This window comes from Doryrhamphus excisus, chromosome 5 (genome assembly GCF_030265055.1).
Source record: "Doryrhamphus excisus isolate RoL2022-K1 chromosome 5, RoL_Dexc_1.0, whole genome shotgun sequence".
In the NCBI taxonomy this organism is placed as follows: domain Eukaryota; kingdom Metazoa; phylum Chordata; class Actinopteri; order Syngnathiformes; family Syngnathidae; genus Doryrhamphus; species Doryrhamphus excisus.
In genome coordinates this window covers 10142754-10158111 of record NC_080470.1, presented here as the reverse complement: position 1 = coordinate 10158111, position 15358 = coordinate 10142754, and the positions used below count along the sequence as shown (strand labels likewise).

The window sequence follows — 15358 nt, the reverse complement described above, 5'->3', positions numbered from 1 at the left end:
ACTTGCGCAGGCCGCACTAACATTAAACTTTCATATCAAGGCGGGGGGCTTCAAACTAGTGTCCTGCGGGCCACATTTGTTTGAGACCCCTGCCGTAAACCAACAACCACCAACAGTCCAAATAATTATTAATAGGGATGGAATAAGGGTTCCGATCCGCTGTATTTTTGAAGATTGGATAATGTCAGATCAATCTGGTTGCTGTATCATGTTCGTAACTCTGGACCATACACCAACCATGCTAGTTGCTACTCGACTCCCACCACCCACCATGAGGATTATCATGCAGACATGCCCACAGTGTACCGTGGGGAGGTTAGTTTCACTTTGGATATTGGATATGAGGCTCAGTAGCTATAGCGGTAGTTACCCCTCACTGCGCCTGGATTGCTGTGTCATTGGGCGGTGAGCTCGCATGGGAAGTGCTCTCACTGCTGTTTTTTTTTTATACTACGGACTGGCAATAAATTACTATTGCATTGAAGAGAGTGCAATAATTATCCCAAAATCTGACCAAGGTATGAGCAAGTTTGGGGATAGCTGTTTTAAAAAATGCCACTCTTGGGAAAAGCACAAAGGCGAAGAAAAATGAAAGAATTGCTGAAACCGATCGTGCCCCCGACTGACCTCCATTTGCATCTTGATGACTGTTGTGTTTTGGCATCAGTACTGTTGAAAAGGTCTATAATAAACATATACACTGAGGCCACATTGGCCATGATGTCGTCGATCAGGATCTATGTCCTTGTTTCCTTGGAGCCGCTGCGTGACCTGAACACCTTGCTGCTGCTGCATCAGCATCACCGTTCTTTCACCCCAATATCTGTCAATACTCTCACTACCGAGGCTGATTCACGCACCTCCTCACCGCGCCTCCTCTTGTCTCATTTAGCTCTGTCAGCCTACACATATAGTAAACTTGCCCCGGGGCTGATAAAAACTTTGACCAGGAATGTTGAGTGTGTGAGTTGGGAGGGGTGGAGGCAAAGGACAGTTATAGATCAGCATTTGTTTTCACTTCAGGAGCAGAATTGATCACCAATCCCGCCTCCCCAGGGGGACTTAATAACATATAAATTCATGAAAGAAGACCTATTTGCGGTATTGACGTATATACTATGCATTTACAACATGGTGTTAGGCCAGGGGTATGAGTAGGAACAGTGTAATTCATCTGGAAAGGGGGATACATTTAGACTGATGTTGAGCAAGTCTGGCTCGGGGGCCACTTTTTGGCCATATTTTATTGGCCTTTCGTATATTCTCAAATAAAATTAAGCATGGTCTACATTATAATCACATACAAACCAAAATGATGTCTTACAGCATAGCCTCTTTACTGATTAGGGTTCACCCTGTAATGAACATACCAGCTTTCAGAAGGCTGAGTCCCCCAAAAAGAGATGGCATGGTGGTTAGCGCGCAGGCCACACAGCTAGGAGACCTAGGTTTGAATCTCCGGTTGGGCATCTCTTCTCCCCATGCATGCGTGGGTTTTCTCCAGGCACTCCGGTTTCCTCCCATATTCCAAAAACATAATGACACAAAACAAAAAACATAAACACTCCAAATTGTCCATAGGTATGAATGTGAGTGTGAATGGTTGTTTGTCTATATGTGCCCTGTGATTGGCTGGTGACCAGTCCAGGGTGTACCCCGCCTCTTGAAGACCCTCGTAGATAGATTGATAGATGGATGTTTCCACATTGTAGCAAGCTGATCGGGTGCTAACGAGGACGTCTTTTGATAAAAATACACAAGGAACACAGCTGGACTCACGCAGTGCATTAATAACACGACAAGACGTGCTAATCAAGGTTTTGCTGTAATTGCTTAGCGTATGGTGAGTCACAATGGAATATCAAAGTGGCCCCTCCACCCTTCAGTTTATCTAAATGCAGCCCTCCGTGGAAAGGGCTCCTCCAATGTGTCTCCTTCGCCATAAATGGTCTGAGTCAGACCCGACCGAACAGGCTCGCGCAGACACGTCCCCCAGGTGGCCAAGGAGAATCTCCTGCTGTTTTTCACGGGTCATGGAACCTTCCTAATGACACCCCAGACACAGGGGAGCGGATCAAGCGGAGACACACTCAACTGCAGTTTCTGGTCACTGACTTCGCAAGGTGTTATTTTTATTTTTTTTATACACTTGATGCAAACAGGATGTTTAGTGCAGGTAAATCTAAGAGGACTTTTGGCGGGGGGGTCTCAGGCAGACTCATCATGTGTTGAAACACACCCTTGCAATGTAATGAGCACTTAATTGAGTCCAGATTGAGTCAAGGCCTGCTTTGGGTTTCACTTTTACATCATTTTGAGTCTTTGTATTTTACTTTTATTATGAATTGTGTCAGTCATCGTAATGAAAGGTCATATGACAGTCCTTGTGACTCAATGACATTGTGTTTGGATTCTGAATATAATACACTGTACATGTTCCTGTTAGCTTTAGTTAGCAGAGACTAATGCACTTAAAAGCATTTTTCTGCATTTTTCAGTTTTTTATTCAAGGAATACATATTTTATTAATTGAAAAAAATTGATGTATTTAATGGGAACGGTGTTGCTGACCAGTCTTTTTTCCCAAATGCAGCCTTTAATTGGACTTTTGCTTTTTCTTGTCAACATTTCACTTTTTTGGCCCATTCATTTTGTTCAGTGCTGAAATTCATTTTTCCATTTTCCATTTTCTATCCCACTTATCGTCGGGTCACGGGGGTATGCTGGAGCCTATCCCGGGTGGGGTACACCCTGGACTGGTCGCCAGGCAATCACATACAGACAAACAACCATTCACACTCACATTCATACCTATGGACAATTTGGAGTCACCAATTAACCTAGCATGTTTTTGGGATTTGGGAGAAAACCGGAGTACACAGAGAACATGCAAACTAACTACACACATAGAATCGAACCCAGGTCTTCCCGATTTCCTAACTGTGTGGCCCACATGCTAGCCACTCGGCTGCCATGCTGCCCGACATATCAAAATCCAAATGTAGCACCACTGCACCATTCTGTGGCGTGAATTAATAAGGCATTAATTGTGTGTAGGAGATGATTACCCATGGTGCTTTGCGACTTTGCTTACCTGCTTACTGTACATACTTGGTCATGTTGTGATTTGGGTTATACTAAATAGCCTTTTTTCCATCATTGGTTGAATTAGATGATAGTCCCAAGGTTGTGCAGTAATTTAGACGTGTTGACAGAAGTCACCATCCTGTCGAGAATGTAACCAGTGGAGACATTGTGAATACAATTCTTAACCCAAATATCTGCAGTGAATTACTCAGTACTCCTGGTTGTCTAGAATCTGTAGATAAGCTTTGGGGGTTTTTTTCCTGCAGGCTTTGTGAGTTTCGACAACCCCGCCAGCGCGCAGGCAGCTATCCAGGCCATGAACGGCTTTCAGATTGGCATGAAGAGGTTGAAAGTCCAGCTAAAGAGACCGAAGGATGCCAGCCGCCCTTACTGACACAGCCTACCTTTAGTATTCATTGCAGCAACAGCAGCAGCAGCACAGGTGAGTTCTACACAACTACATTAAGTCCACTTGAACAATCAAATCACATGCAATTACATGAACAATATTGCCTTTACAAAGATAATACTGCTCATTTCTTTTTGTCTAATTACACAGATTTAAAATTACAATATTACATATACTTAAATAATCCATTAATGAAATCAAATCTGAGTTATACTCATTTATTTCACCTGACCATTTTATTTTATTTTATTCAATATGCTTCATTTAATTAATGTTGTATTCCATGGAGCATGCATTGAATATTAATTATTTTTTAAGTCATGAAATATATGAAATGGAAATATGAATATTTTAATATATATTAATATATGAAATATTTTTTAAGTGCAATAAATGAAAAAAAGTTAGAAATAATTACATATTTTATATTTAAATTAAATATTTCTAAAATTATGAAATGTTTGAATCAGTATAATTAATTTTAATATTTTTGTAATTTTGGCCTCCTAAAAAATCCTCCATTAATCCAGTTGCCATTGAGTGTACATGGAGTCATTCATTTGAACTTCAAATTGTTGTCTGGCAACGCTTAATAGTTTTCTGTGCAGATTTTTTTTTTTTTTTTTGGAGGGCGGGGGGGGGTTAGCCAACAGAGCAGCCAGCATGTTAATTAGGAGCTCGGGCCACTGTGGTGATTGACAAAGATCAATTGGTATGCCAGTTCGGGTTAGCCCTCTGCAAAGCACTAAGCTGATGTAATACGACCGTATTAAAGAATTGTAAAAAAAAAAAAAAAATTACGCTCTATTTTCCAGGTTTTAGAGGAGACGTGACGATATCACGGAGGGGCTTATCTTTTTTTTTTTCTTGGAAAGCAACATGTTTTTTTTTTTTAAATCAACGCATAAGGATTTCTTTTCTGTTTTTTGGAAGACATATCAGCATTTACTTATGAAGACATAAGTTGGAACGAGACGTGGAGATGCGTCGCCGGGGGACGCAAACAGATGGCACAGTGTGAGGAAGGGAAAAAACTGATGAAAACAAAAAACACTGAACAACAGAACTTTTTTTCTTGTTGAGACTGGAATTGTTAATTAAGCAACAAACAAACAGGAGGAAGCATCAACAACAAATAGATTTCTATATACATGTTATATAAACATATATATGTGTGCGTGTATATATGTATATATATGTGTATATATATATTATATATATATACATATATATACATATATATATATAAATGAGAGATGCGCTTGTGGCTTTTACTGCACTGGACAAATGAGGGTTCAAACTCGAAGACGGACAGTGGCAAGATAAAAATCTCTTCTTCTCTTCTTCTTCGTCCACTGGAAGTCTTTCTCTTTTCCCTCTTTTTCTGACATTGTCACCCAGCAAGCGCCAAGGAGGAGGCTACCAGCCCGGAGGAGTTTAGCAACAACTGAAAATCTTTCACCCAAAAGGGACCACAGGACCAAACCTGTTTGTATTGTTCTGAGCAGTAATGCATAGTATTAATGAATTAAAAACTACTACTGATGATATTACACATTTATTAAGGAGGAAACACTAGCTTCAGGTTGAAACACAAAAAAAAGAGGAATGTTTTTTTTGTAGCTATAAGGGTTTGAGAATATATTTTAAAAAGTTATGCTATTTTAGTGGCGTAGAAAATGGGGGTTGGATATTGTTACGGGCATGTTCATTTCATCTACATTTCATTCATTTTGTATATCACTTTTAAGCTGGACTCATTTAATGAAAATGATTACATTTTCGGCTGCACGGTGACATAGTGGTTCGCGCGCAGGCCACACAGCAAGGAGACCTGAGTTCAATTTCACCCCCGCCCATCTCAGACTTTCCGTGCATACTGCCGGAATCAAATTTCTGACATTTTTTTTATCAATATGCTGGCACCCGCAATGGTGCGGCACGGTGTTCGAGTGGTTAGCGTGCAGACCTCACAGCTAGGAGACCAGGGTTCAATTCCACCCTCGGCCATCTCTGTGTGGAGTTTACATGTTCTCCCCATGAATGTGTGCGTTTTCTCCAGGGACGACGGCTTCCTCCCACATTCCAAAAACATGCTAGGTTAATTGGAGACTCCAAATTGTCCATAGGTATGAATGTGAGTGTGAATGGTTGTTTGTCTATAAGTGCCCTGTGATTGGTTGGCGACCAGTCCAGGGTGTACCCCGCCTCTCGCCCGAAGACAGCTGGGATAGGCTCCAGCACCCCAACGACCCTCGTGAGGATAAGCGGTAGAAAATAAATGAATATTAGATTTTCATCAAATCCCAGCAGCAACCCCTGAAACAGGAAAATTCACTGATTGTCACAGAAGGCTGACATTTATCAACATATGGAATTATGATATGAGTTGCTAAATTCACCAAATGAAAGTAATGTTTTTCATGGTAGAGTCAGTGTTAGAGGTTAATGGCCAATGAATTTGTAACACCTATGCTAGAAAACAGTAGTGCAATAGCATAATCTTTTTATATATATATGAGCCAGAGCAGCGCCTTTTATAAAGTGAACAACAGGATCAGTAGTCCTTCCTTTCCATCATTAAAGCCTTGATATTCCAGATAATCTGACCGTAAAGCAGTGTGCTAAAAGTGCCATCCGGCTGAGCAGCGTGTGAGCGAGGCAGTAAAAACAGCACAGTGTCTGTAACTGCTTAATAAAATATACAAATGAGCCTGACAGTGGTTGTAAACATTCCCGCAACGCCGTGCCGCAACAGCGGTGCCTGTCGGGTCACGGCCTCTCCTGCTGCCAAGCCTCTCCAGCTGCTCTCAGCGGGATGGGGGGGTCCTCGTGATTCCTGCGCTGCTGCCAGGAGCCAGCGTATCGCTCTCTTAATAGGAGCCTCAAATCTGAGGGCAACCTAATGAGTTAATATTGATCAGATGGGCAGCAGATATAACTAATATACATATAGAAATATCTAATCTGACACGCCAGATGGTGGCTTTTGCAAAGAACAGACACAAACTGTTTGGAAAAGGCCAACTTTAGAGGTACGGTGGTTGTCACTTGGCAGGGAGGGATGCCAAAAGGTTTTTTCCACCACATCCGGAAAAATCCATGCCTACCAACCCTCCTGATTATCCAGATTACCGTGGGTTTACTTCACCTAACTTCAGGTGTCTTCTTAACATCCTTTGTTGGATGCCTGAAGGGCATTGGACTTTAGAAGTTCCACTGGATTTTGGATTGTAGGAAAATATCCTTTTGATCAAGAAAAGCTGTCACTGCTTTGGCGTGCTCAAGACCGGTTCCGATAAAACTGTTACAACTGTTCCATTCTAAACCCTATTCATGGGGCGCCTATTGTTTACATTGTACTTGGCACACCTTCTCATGATGAAAGGATGCTGATTGGTCCATTTATAGACTATTTATCTTTAGTGTCACTAATACACTTGCTGTATTTGCTGCCAGTTAACATTCCAAAGTATTAATGGACTATCTAACAGTACACATGCATGTTTAGGGAGTCAACTATATGCTGTTGTTCAGGGAAGAGCATTTCCTCTCCAAAGGCAATAATAGCACAGCAAGAGTGCACATTTGCAGCCTTAGGAGGTCAAATTAAGAGCAAAATGATCCATCAATTAGACAGCAGCAGGCCTGTAGGTGTAGCAGCCACAGCTGCCAACGACAAAACGACCGCTTACCATTAGCAACGGTCACACATGGCCGCCATATATCTACACTACCGTCACCTTACAATGTGCGCAAAGACATTACATGAAGTCATTTCCTTTTGTCATCTATTCTTGCTTTGCTTTCTGGGATTACTGCCTTTTTATATCTGAGAATGTGGCTTGACAATACAGTGAAGTGAAGAATTGAAAGTAACTTTTATTGTTGTGTTTGAGCTGTGAAGGGACAAATTTTTTTAATAATCATTCCATATGAAGTACCGTATTTCCTCAAATAATGGCCTGTGCTCTGGTCGATGTCATGTCTCAATGAATCAGGTGTGTTGTCCACTTTACGCACCTTCCCTTGAAGTGACACCAAAAAATAGGTCAACCTCATTGCTACCCAAAACAGCAGCTGTAACACTGAGGCATGTTTCATAAAAAAAAAAATGTAGCTCAACTTGGGCTGCACGGCGGAACAAGTGGTTATCACACATATCACACACCGAATATAACCATAAATGATGAGAAAAAAGTTTGAATCCTGAAAGAATGTTGCAATTATAAGTATAAGAAGAAGAAAGGATCCACCCTCGTGAGGATAAGTGGTAGAAAATGAATGAATGTAGCTCAACTTCCCATAGCTGACATATATATCGTGTGTTTTTTTACGAAACAGGCTGAATCAGTAGTGCCCCTGCTGATTCCTTTTGCATCACAACACGATGAATCAGCAACGAACCACAAATTGATTTATTGATTATTATTCCTCTCTTTATGTCCATGCGACTGCCTAAACCTTAATAGATGTCCAGGACTCTCTACAGTTGATTAAACAAACGTACCAGCCACTATATGAGAAAATACAGTATTAAAGTACATGGTCCAACACAGTAGAAGGAAAGTAGTTTTGCTCCACTGAGTTACTGTTCCTGTTGCCATCCTCCTGTCAGGTGAAGCTGTGATAGATGCCCTCTTTTTACTCCAGGCCATACAAGGCCTTATAAACCTCACACTTCCACAAAAAAAAAAAAAAATCTTTCCTTATGGGATTTTCTGCCAGGGAGAGCGGCGTGAATTATTAAAATCAAATTAAATTTGGCCTTCACAACAGCTCGGGTAAATGCAAATTAAAGATGCCAGCTGTGTGTGGCTGAAATGTAATGAGTTGGAGGGAGAGAGAGGGGGACCGAGCGGGGGTGGGACAAAATTACACAGCAGGAGAAGCGTTACTGTGTATGTTGCAACACGGTGATGAAATGAGGGAAATCCATCACAGTGGAGCCATAGAAGGTGGCCAAGCCATAACATATCTTTTTTTATTTGCATCCTTTTTTTTATTCTTTCATACTCCACATCACGCTCTAGGGTTGTAACGGTAATGCCATATGGTTTGGTTTGTTTTCTGTTAAGTAAAGGAACACTATATACGTATATCAGATTGCAATGACGTGTAAAACTAAATGCTACAGTAGCAAGTCATTCTCTTTTTCGGAAACAATGCAGTATGATGGTAACAGAATTAAATATTGTTTTATTTTTAGGAAATTCAGTGCATTGTCTAAAGTACAGTTTTTTTACTCAAAACTCTTGTTGTACCGTTACAGCCCTACCATAGTGCCCTTTGCAATGTCTGAGCATGCTCAACAGGGGAGGGTTTGACATTATGACTATTGGTACTACTACTATAATATGGTATGAATGCTAAGGATAGTAGCTTATTATAAATGTGATGAAAATCTGTATATTATGAAAATCAGCACAGGACCTTTTTTGGAGTGGGTTTGTAACAGAGGAAAGGGGATGGTTTGTGGGTTGTTGTTTTTTTTTTCTTCTCAAGGGATATTCCGGTTTGTCAGCACAAAGCAAACAAATGAACAATATGAACAATATAGCCTGCAGGGGGCAATAGAAGCAACTCAGTGCTGTTATTTCAACGCTGTTTACATGTTGTATTTTTCTTCTTTCTTCTTTTTCATTTCATTTTCTGGTTTTGTAGTTAAATGCCACCAATTTTTGTGGCAGTGTCAGTACAGCATGACAGGGCTATATATATATATATATATATATATATATATATATATATATATATATATATATATATATATATATATATATATATATATATATATATATATATATATATATATATATATATATATAATTCATGGGGGACGGCAAAAAGGAAGAAAATGTGTTCTGCATCATTATTGTTGTTATGACTAGCCTGAGAAACCAAACATTCCCCCGTTGAAATTTCTTAAGACTTGCTGCTTATATGACTTCATATTAATGATGATTAATGATTTTATAATTAATCATCACTCAAGTATGTGACATGACATTTTATTTATTTATTTATTTTAAATTAATTTCATTTGCGGTCCATGGTAAAGATGATATAAATGTGTATTTTAAAAAAAAAAAAGGAAATGCTTATTTAGGCTTTTCTCTCTCACTCTCTCTCTTTCTCTCTCTCTCTCTCTCTCTCTCGCTCCCTCTATTTCTCTCTCTCTTTCTCCTTTTTTCCAATTTTACAATAAAAAAAATCAAACAGGATGTTGTTGTTTTTATGTGTTGCTGCAAAGAAAGGGAGAGTTGTTGCACAAAGGAAGCGCCTTGCTGCTGACACCCTTCTATGCCATAGCCACATAGCTCTTGAAATTGAACACTGATGATGTCATTGCACCCTTAAGGATACAGTAATAAGGTTACAAACACACACACACGCAGTAGAGCTCATGAAATAAATTGTCCCAATTACAAGAACGTGTGGCTCTTGGTCAGCGTGCACAGGAGGCAGTTCATCTTTATTACAATCAGTTAATGAAAATCAATCCCCTCCTGATAAACTCTTATCTCCACACCCTTTGTGCACCCCCCCACCTCTCGTCTTGGCAGATAATAAATTAGCCTAATATTGCCTTTGTAGAGCGACTGAATTGCAAATTATCGTAACTTACCGAGATTTATTATGCAGATGCTTCATTTCCAAGCCCTTTGTTAATTGGCACCTTCGGAGGGCGTAGTGGGGGGGGGGTCCTTAAAAGTTTTGTGACTCGTGTATAAATACAAATAAAACACTTAATACGGACAGATGTTTATCTACGTAATGGGGGAGTTGTTTTCATTGCCATATGGATAAGTATTACGTTACACTGCCACTTTCCATAGGTGGTTCTTTAGTTTGTTGTTATTGCAATATTTGTATATTTATTTATAAAAGTGTATTCATCGTGCTTGAAAATTTAGGCATAGGTATGAATTTTACTTACATTTTTGAATGCATTAATCATAAATAACTTATTCTGGCATTTAAAGCAATTGGGTATGCCCGCTGAAACTGGATTTGAATACATTGGTTTTTATTTTTATTGTTTGTTTTCTGCAGTAATTAAAAATAACAAAATATACTTAAATATATGTATATACTTTCTAAAATAAGTGGATGAATGTTACAAAATTGTGCCATGTACAAAAAGTGCATACCAGCATAAATCCAGTTTTAGACATTTAGTTTTATTTTAAGAAAAAAAGAAAGAAAAAAATTTATTAAATTTTTTAGGTTTTTATTTTTTAACCTTAAATGTTGTTATTTCACACGCACAAAAATTCAAATACTTCTTTGTTCCAAGTATTACTTGGAATGAATATGGGTATGAATGTGTGAGTCAGCTGGGATAGGCTCCAGCATACTCGTGACCCTAGTGAAGATAAGCGGCAAAGAACGGTAGTCAAAGTCATTCATTCAGCAGGGCATACCAATATCTTGCATTTGACGGCAGCGGCTAGTGCCTTCCAGCTCACACCCCTTCAGGTGGAAGCAAGTACTGCATGTGCCTCCTGTTTAAAATTTCTATGTATTTTATCGTCTTATTAGCAAGAATAATGATGTAACACTTACAAGAAACTGGCAGGTGCCATGATCCAGCCGAACTGCATTCAGACAGCAGACAGGGCTTGTGTACAAACCTGGAAAGAGATGCTCGGGGCAGCTTCAGATTATGTTTATTCTTTAGTTGAAGAAAATGTTAAAAACAATTGGAGTCATATAAAAAATATATGTGTAATACAGTTCAGTGGACAAATATCCCAGCTGTCTTCGGGCAAGAGGCGGGGTACACCCCGGACTGGTCGCCAGCCAATCACAGGGCACATATAGACAAACAACCATTCACACTGACATTCGTACCTATGGACAATTTGGAGTTGCCATTTAACGTAATATGCATGACTATCATTTTCATCTACCTCAACTGTGTCCCCTGACACCGCACTGCTAACTGCTACCTTGCCTATTAGTGAATAGTTAGCTAATCAAGGACCTCCAGATGTATACTTTATATATAAAATGTTTGCAGCTTCTGCTGTGCCCTTCATCATTGTGGTCCTACGTCCATCTATGGGGAACTTCACAGCATTCCTCAGCATCAACGTTTCCTCCTGGTGGAAATGACCAAATGACCTGAGGTGCTGCCCGCAGGGCCTGTCACCGCCAATGTGTCTCAATTCATCTCAGCCAGTTTTACCAACTTATTGGAGGAGAGGGGCTTAAAACATATTAGAACTTCCCTATACTACCCTCAGGCCAATGGTGGTGTAGAGAGGTTCAAACAAACTCTCAAAAATAGCCTCAGAGCACACCTGGTGGAGGACGGCCTTCCTTTTGCATTGGCGCTACAGAGCGCAGACACTTCTCTGGCCCTCCTGATGCTTGGATATCAGTAGCAGCTTCCCATGGACTACCTGCTCCCACTGAAAGGAGTGAGCCCACTGGCAACACCTTCCCTTGGTGGGGATGAGTGCCCCGGCAGCAATACTGGATGAAGCAGCAGTCCCTGAAGCATCATGCGAGACAACCTGTCCTTGTCATATTGGACCTAATCTGTCATCCCAACCAGTCATACAAGCTGCTCTCATTTTGGTCGACACCACATCAGATCACTGCACACCTTCCTTCCGCTTAGCCGACGGCTCACACTGGCACAGCAGCCCCGCATTAGATGAGTGCCGCATAACACACATAACTTTATTTTACACTCATCTCAACCCACTGAATACACTGTACACCAGGGGTCTCAAACTCAATTTACCTGGGGGCCACTGGAGCTAAGGTCTGGGCAAGGCTGGGCCGCATCAGGTTTTCCAAAAAAAAACAAAACGCATTTATTAAAAACAGAAAAATATACAAACTTTTTCAGTGCTTTGGTTCGGATTTTCTATAATAAAAGCGCTGATAAAACATTCCACTGTTCTCAAATATCTTAATTGTTATTTTTCTGCACAAAATAAGATGAAAAATAAATAAACAAATCAAGAATAAAGAAAATCAATCAGTAATAAATAAATATAATAATAATAAAACGGCAAATAATAAAAACTCAAGAAACCACATATAGTTGGTGGGTAGACAAATTATTTTTTTCAGATTAAAATTAACAAAGCATTATTAGAGCCCTGTAGACATGACAAAACACGACTATAGTCACATTTATACTCTTTTTATTTACAACATATTGAGCAACTGCAGGGTCTTGAGACACATGCTAACTTGCAAACTAGAGAGCTAGCGACCTAAACGGTAGCCTTCAAGTTATTTCCTTTAAACTTAAATAGCCAAAAACGTACCACTTCCACACGGATAGGGAGGATAACTATTAACAGTTATTTAACCTTTAACATGAACATTAATCAAACGTAATAATTTTTTCTGGGCACATGATACCATACAGCATCCATATCAAACTTATGCGGGCCACACTAACATTAAACTTTTTTTCAAGGCGGGGGCCTCAAACTAGTGTCTAGTGGCCGCATGTTTGAGACCCCTGCTGTACACCGTCGATGCATCCAGCTCACTTGCTTACCAACATGTCAGACTTTCTTTTCCATTGCATACTAAGTTCCATTACATGCTAATGCGAGCATAAAAAGAAAATGCTTCTCTATCAGTGACTTTTACAAATTCTAACCTGTTCAAACCATTCGGGGAAGATATAGCGCTCTCTCCTGGGCTTGTGATGCTAGTGTAGTGTTTTTTCGCTGCCTTTCAGAAGAGCTCAATGACATGCATCAAAACAAAACGCCTGGAGCCTTTTAAAAATAGCGTCTGCTTATTTTTTTCCATGGGTTATATTTTATTTAATTTCACTGCCATCACTTCTTAGAGCTCAAAATGAAAGACCGAGTCAAAGTAAGACGACACGGCAGCGTCACCTGCTGCATCCTCTTCATAAATAACATGGCGGATCTGTAACATGTCACTGCTGGTTCTAAAGCCTCACTCAGTAAGATGAAGGAGCAGAAGGACATGAGGGGATTAAGTATGATGGTATGTGTGACAAATTATGTTTCATATATACAGTACATTTCCACCCACATCTGCTATCTGGAACTGTGAATTGTTAATGAGTGATGACAGATATATGGCACATATATAATCATATATGTTTATAGGTCACATGCTAAGTTTGGCAGTCTTTTACAGATGGAGTCAAATGTACTAAAATATGACATATACCATATGAATGGAAGTCTATTATACACTCTATGGTGCAAAATTATTATTAGGAAAGGTTTGTTGTTTTTGAGGATTCATTTTATTATTGGAGGCGGCACGGCGGTCGAGTGGTTAGCGCGCAGACCTCACAGCTAGGAGACCAGGGTTCAATTCCACCCTCGGCCATCTCCGTGTGGAGTTTGCATGTTCTCCCCGTGTATGCATGGGTTTTCTCCGGGTACTCCGGTTTCCACCCACATTCCAAAAACATGCTAGGTTAATTGGCGACTCCAAATTGTCCATAGGTATGAATGTGAGTGTGAATGGTTGTTTGTCTATATGTGCCCTGTGATTGGCTGGCGACCAGTCCAGGGTGTACCCCGCCTCTCGCCTGAAGACTCCAGCACCCCCGCGACCCTTATGAGGAAAAGCAGTAGAAAATGAATGAATTAATGAATTTTATTATTGCCCCCGACTGTTAATGATCCTCAAAGCTGAATAATTAAGGAATTAAACGTGAGGTTTTGGATATTTTTTTTACTTGCACATATACTCTACTATGCAACAAAATGAAAAAAGGCATTTACCCATCACTTTTGTTTCTTTTCAAAAGATAGGACTGTTTTATTTCACCTTAAAACGTGTGTTAGGGCCCAATATAGTTGTCAATAGGTTTTAGGTCCGGTGAGGAAGTGGTTCCTTTCTTCTTTAAGGGTTTAAAGATAATACTTTTGTGTCCAAGATGTGTCCATATACATGCCATGGAGCATTGTGGTGCATAAAAAAACCCAAAGATGCATACTTTCTCCTGTACCACTGCCTGAAGAAAGTGTCGCTAGAGATTTGGTTTGGGTTTTCAGTCGATTTTCTACCATCCTTTCCTTCACTTTTGCTGATATTCTTTGTCTCCTGACATTCTTCTCCACCCACTCCTTCCTGCCTGTACTCTTTTCCACACTCCGTTGTTGCTCTGAACGGTTGACCCTAAGTACTTCAAGGAAAACAGCACTTTTTTCCCCTTTACTGCTAGCATTAGGCAGCTAACAACACACGTAATAGGACACACCTACTTCGCCATGAAGCCTGATAGGTAGCCACTGCACACTCCTTTCCATGACTTGGTAACTTTGTGTGGTGCGATGGTGTGGCAATATCAAGCAAAACACATTGTGTGTATTTCATATCCTAATTGGAGGCTTCATGGATCTCCATTAGCAACGTCTTAGTGGCATGACATGACAGTTATTCAGCTCGGACACTTACTTAGTGCATGCCCTGATGTGATGGGCATACCTCACTCTTACCAGATGTCCCATGAAGATTTCATAGAGCTACACCACACAGTCCTTACTGAATTACCACTAATCGTTTAAATACTGTGTTGCTCGCGAGTCATTGAGGAAAAGGCATCTCTGTCTTTGGCAGGAGCCAATCACAAGCCATCACAAATTGCGAGTTATTACTCAATGTGACTCACTGTGTTGTCTTAGAAAGAACAATAAAATCATCATACAGGTTAAGACAAAAAGGCAGGTAAGAAGTAAACATGACAAAATTGAATACGAGTTTAGAATTAAAAAAAAAATTTCAAACTTCCCATCATCCATTGCATCCCCGCACATGCATATCTGCAACAAAGAGCTGGTCTCAACTTCTTCCTGAAGTCCTCGTTCTCGTTCTTTGACTCTGTGACTCTGA

General features: G+C 40.2%; 1 protein-coding gene across 8 annotated transcripts in view; it reads left to right on the top strand.

Moving 5' to 3' along the window:
* celf5a (cugbp, Elav-like family member 5a) overlaps window positions 1–8340 on the top strand; it is a 222400-nt gene extending 214060 nt beyond the window's left edge. For all 8 annotated transcript variants that reach the window (XM_058073574.1, XM_058073577.1, XM_058073570.1 and 5 more), the window contains exons 11-12: window positions 3354–3529; window positions 4312–8340. In XM_058073574.1, the coding sequence (XP_057929557.1) occupies window positions 3354–3481 (128 nt within the window). In that variant the 3' untranslated portion in view covers window positions 3482–3529; window positions 4312–8340. The remainder of the gene's footprint in view (window positions 1–3353; window positions 3530–4311) is intronic.
* The last annotated feature ends 7018 nt before the right edge of the window (window positions 8341–15358 follow it).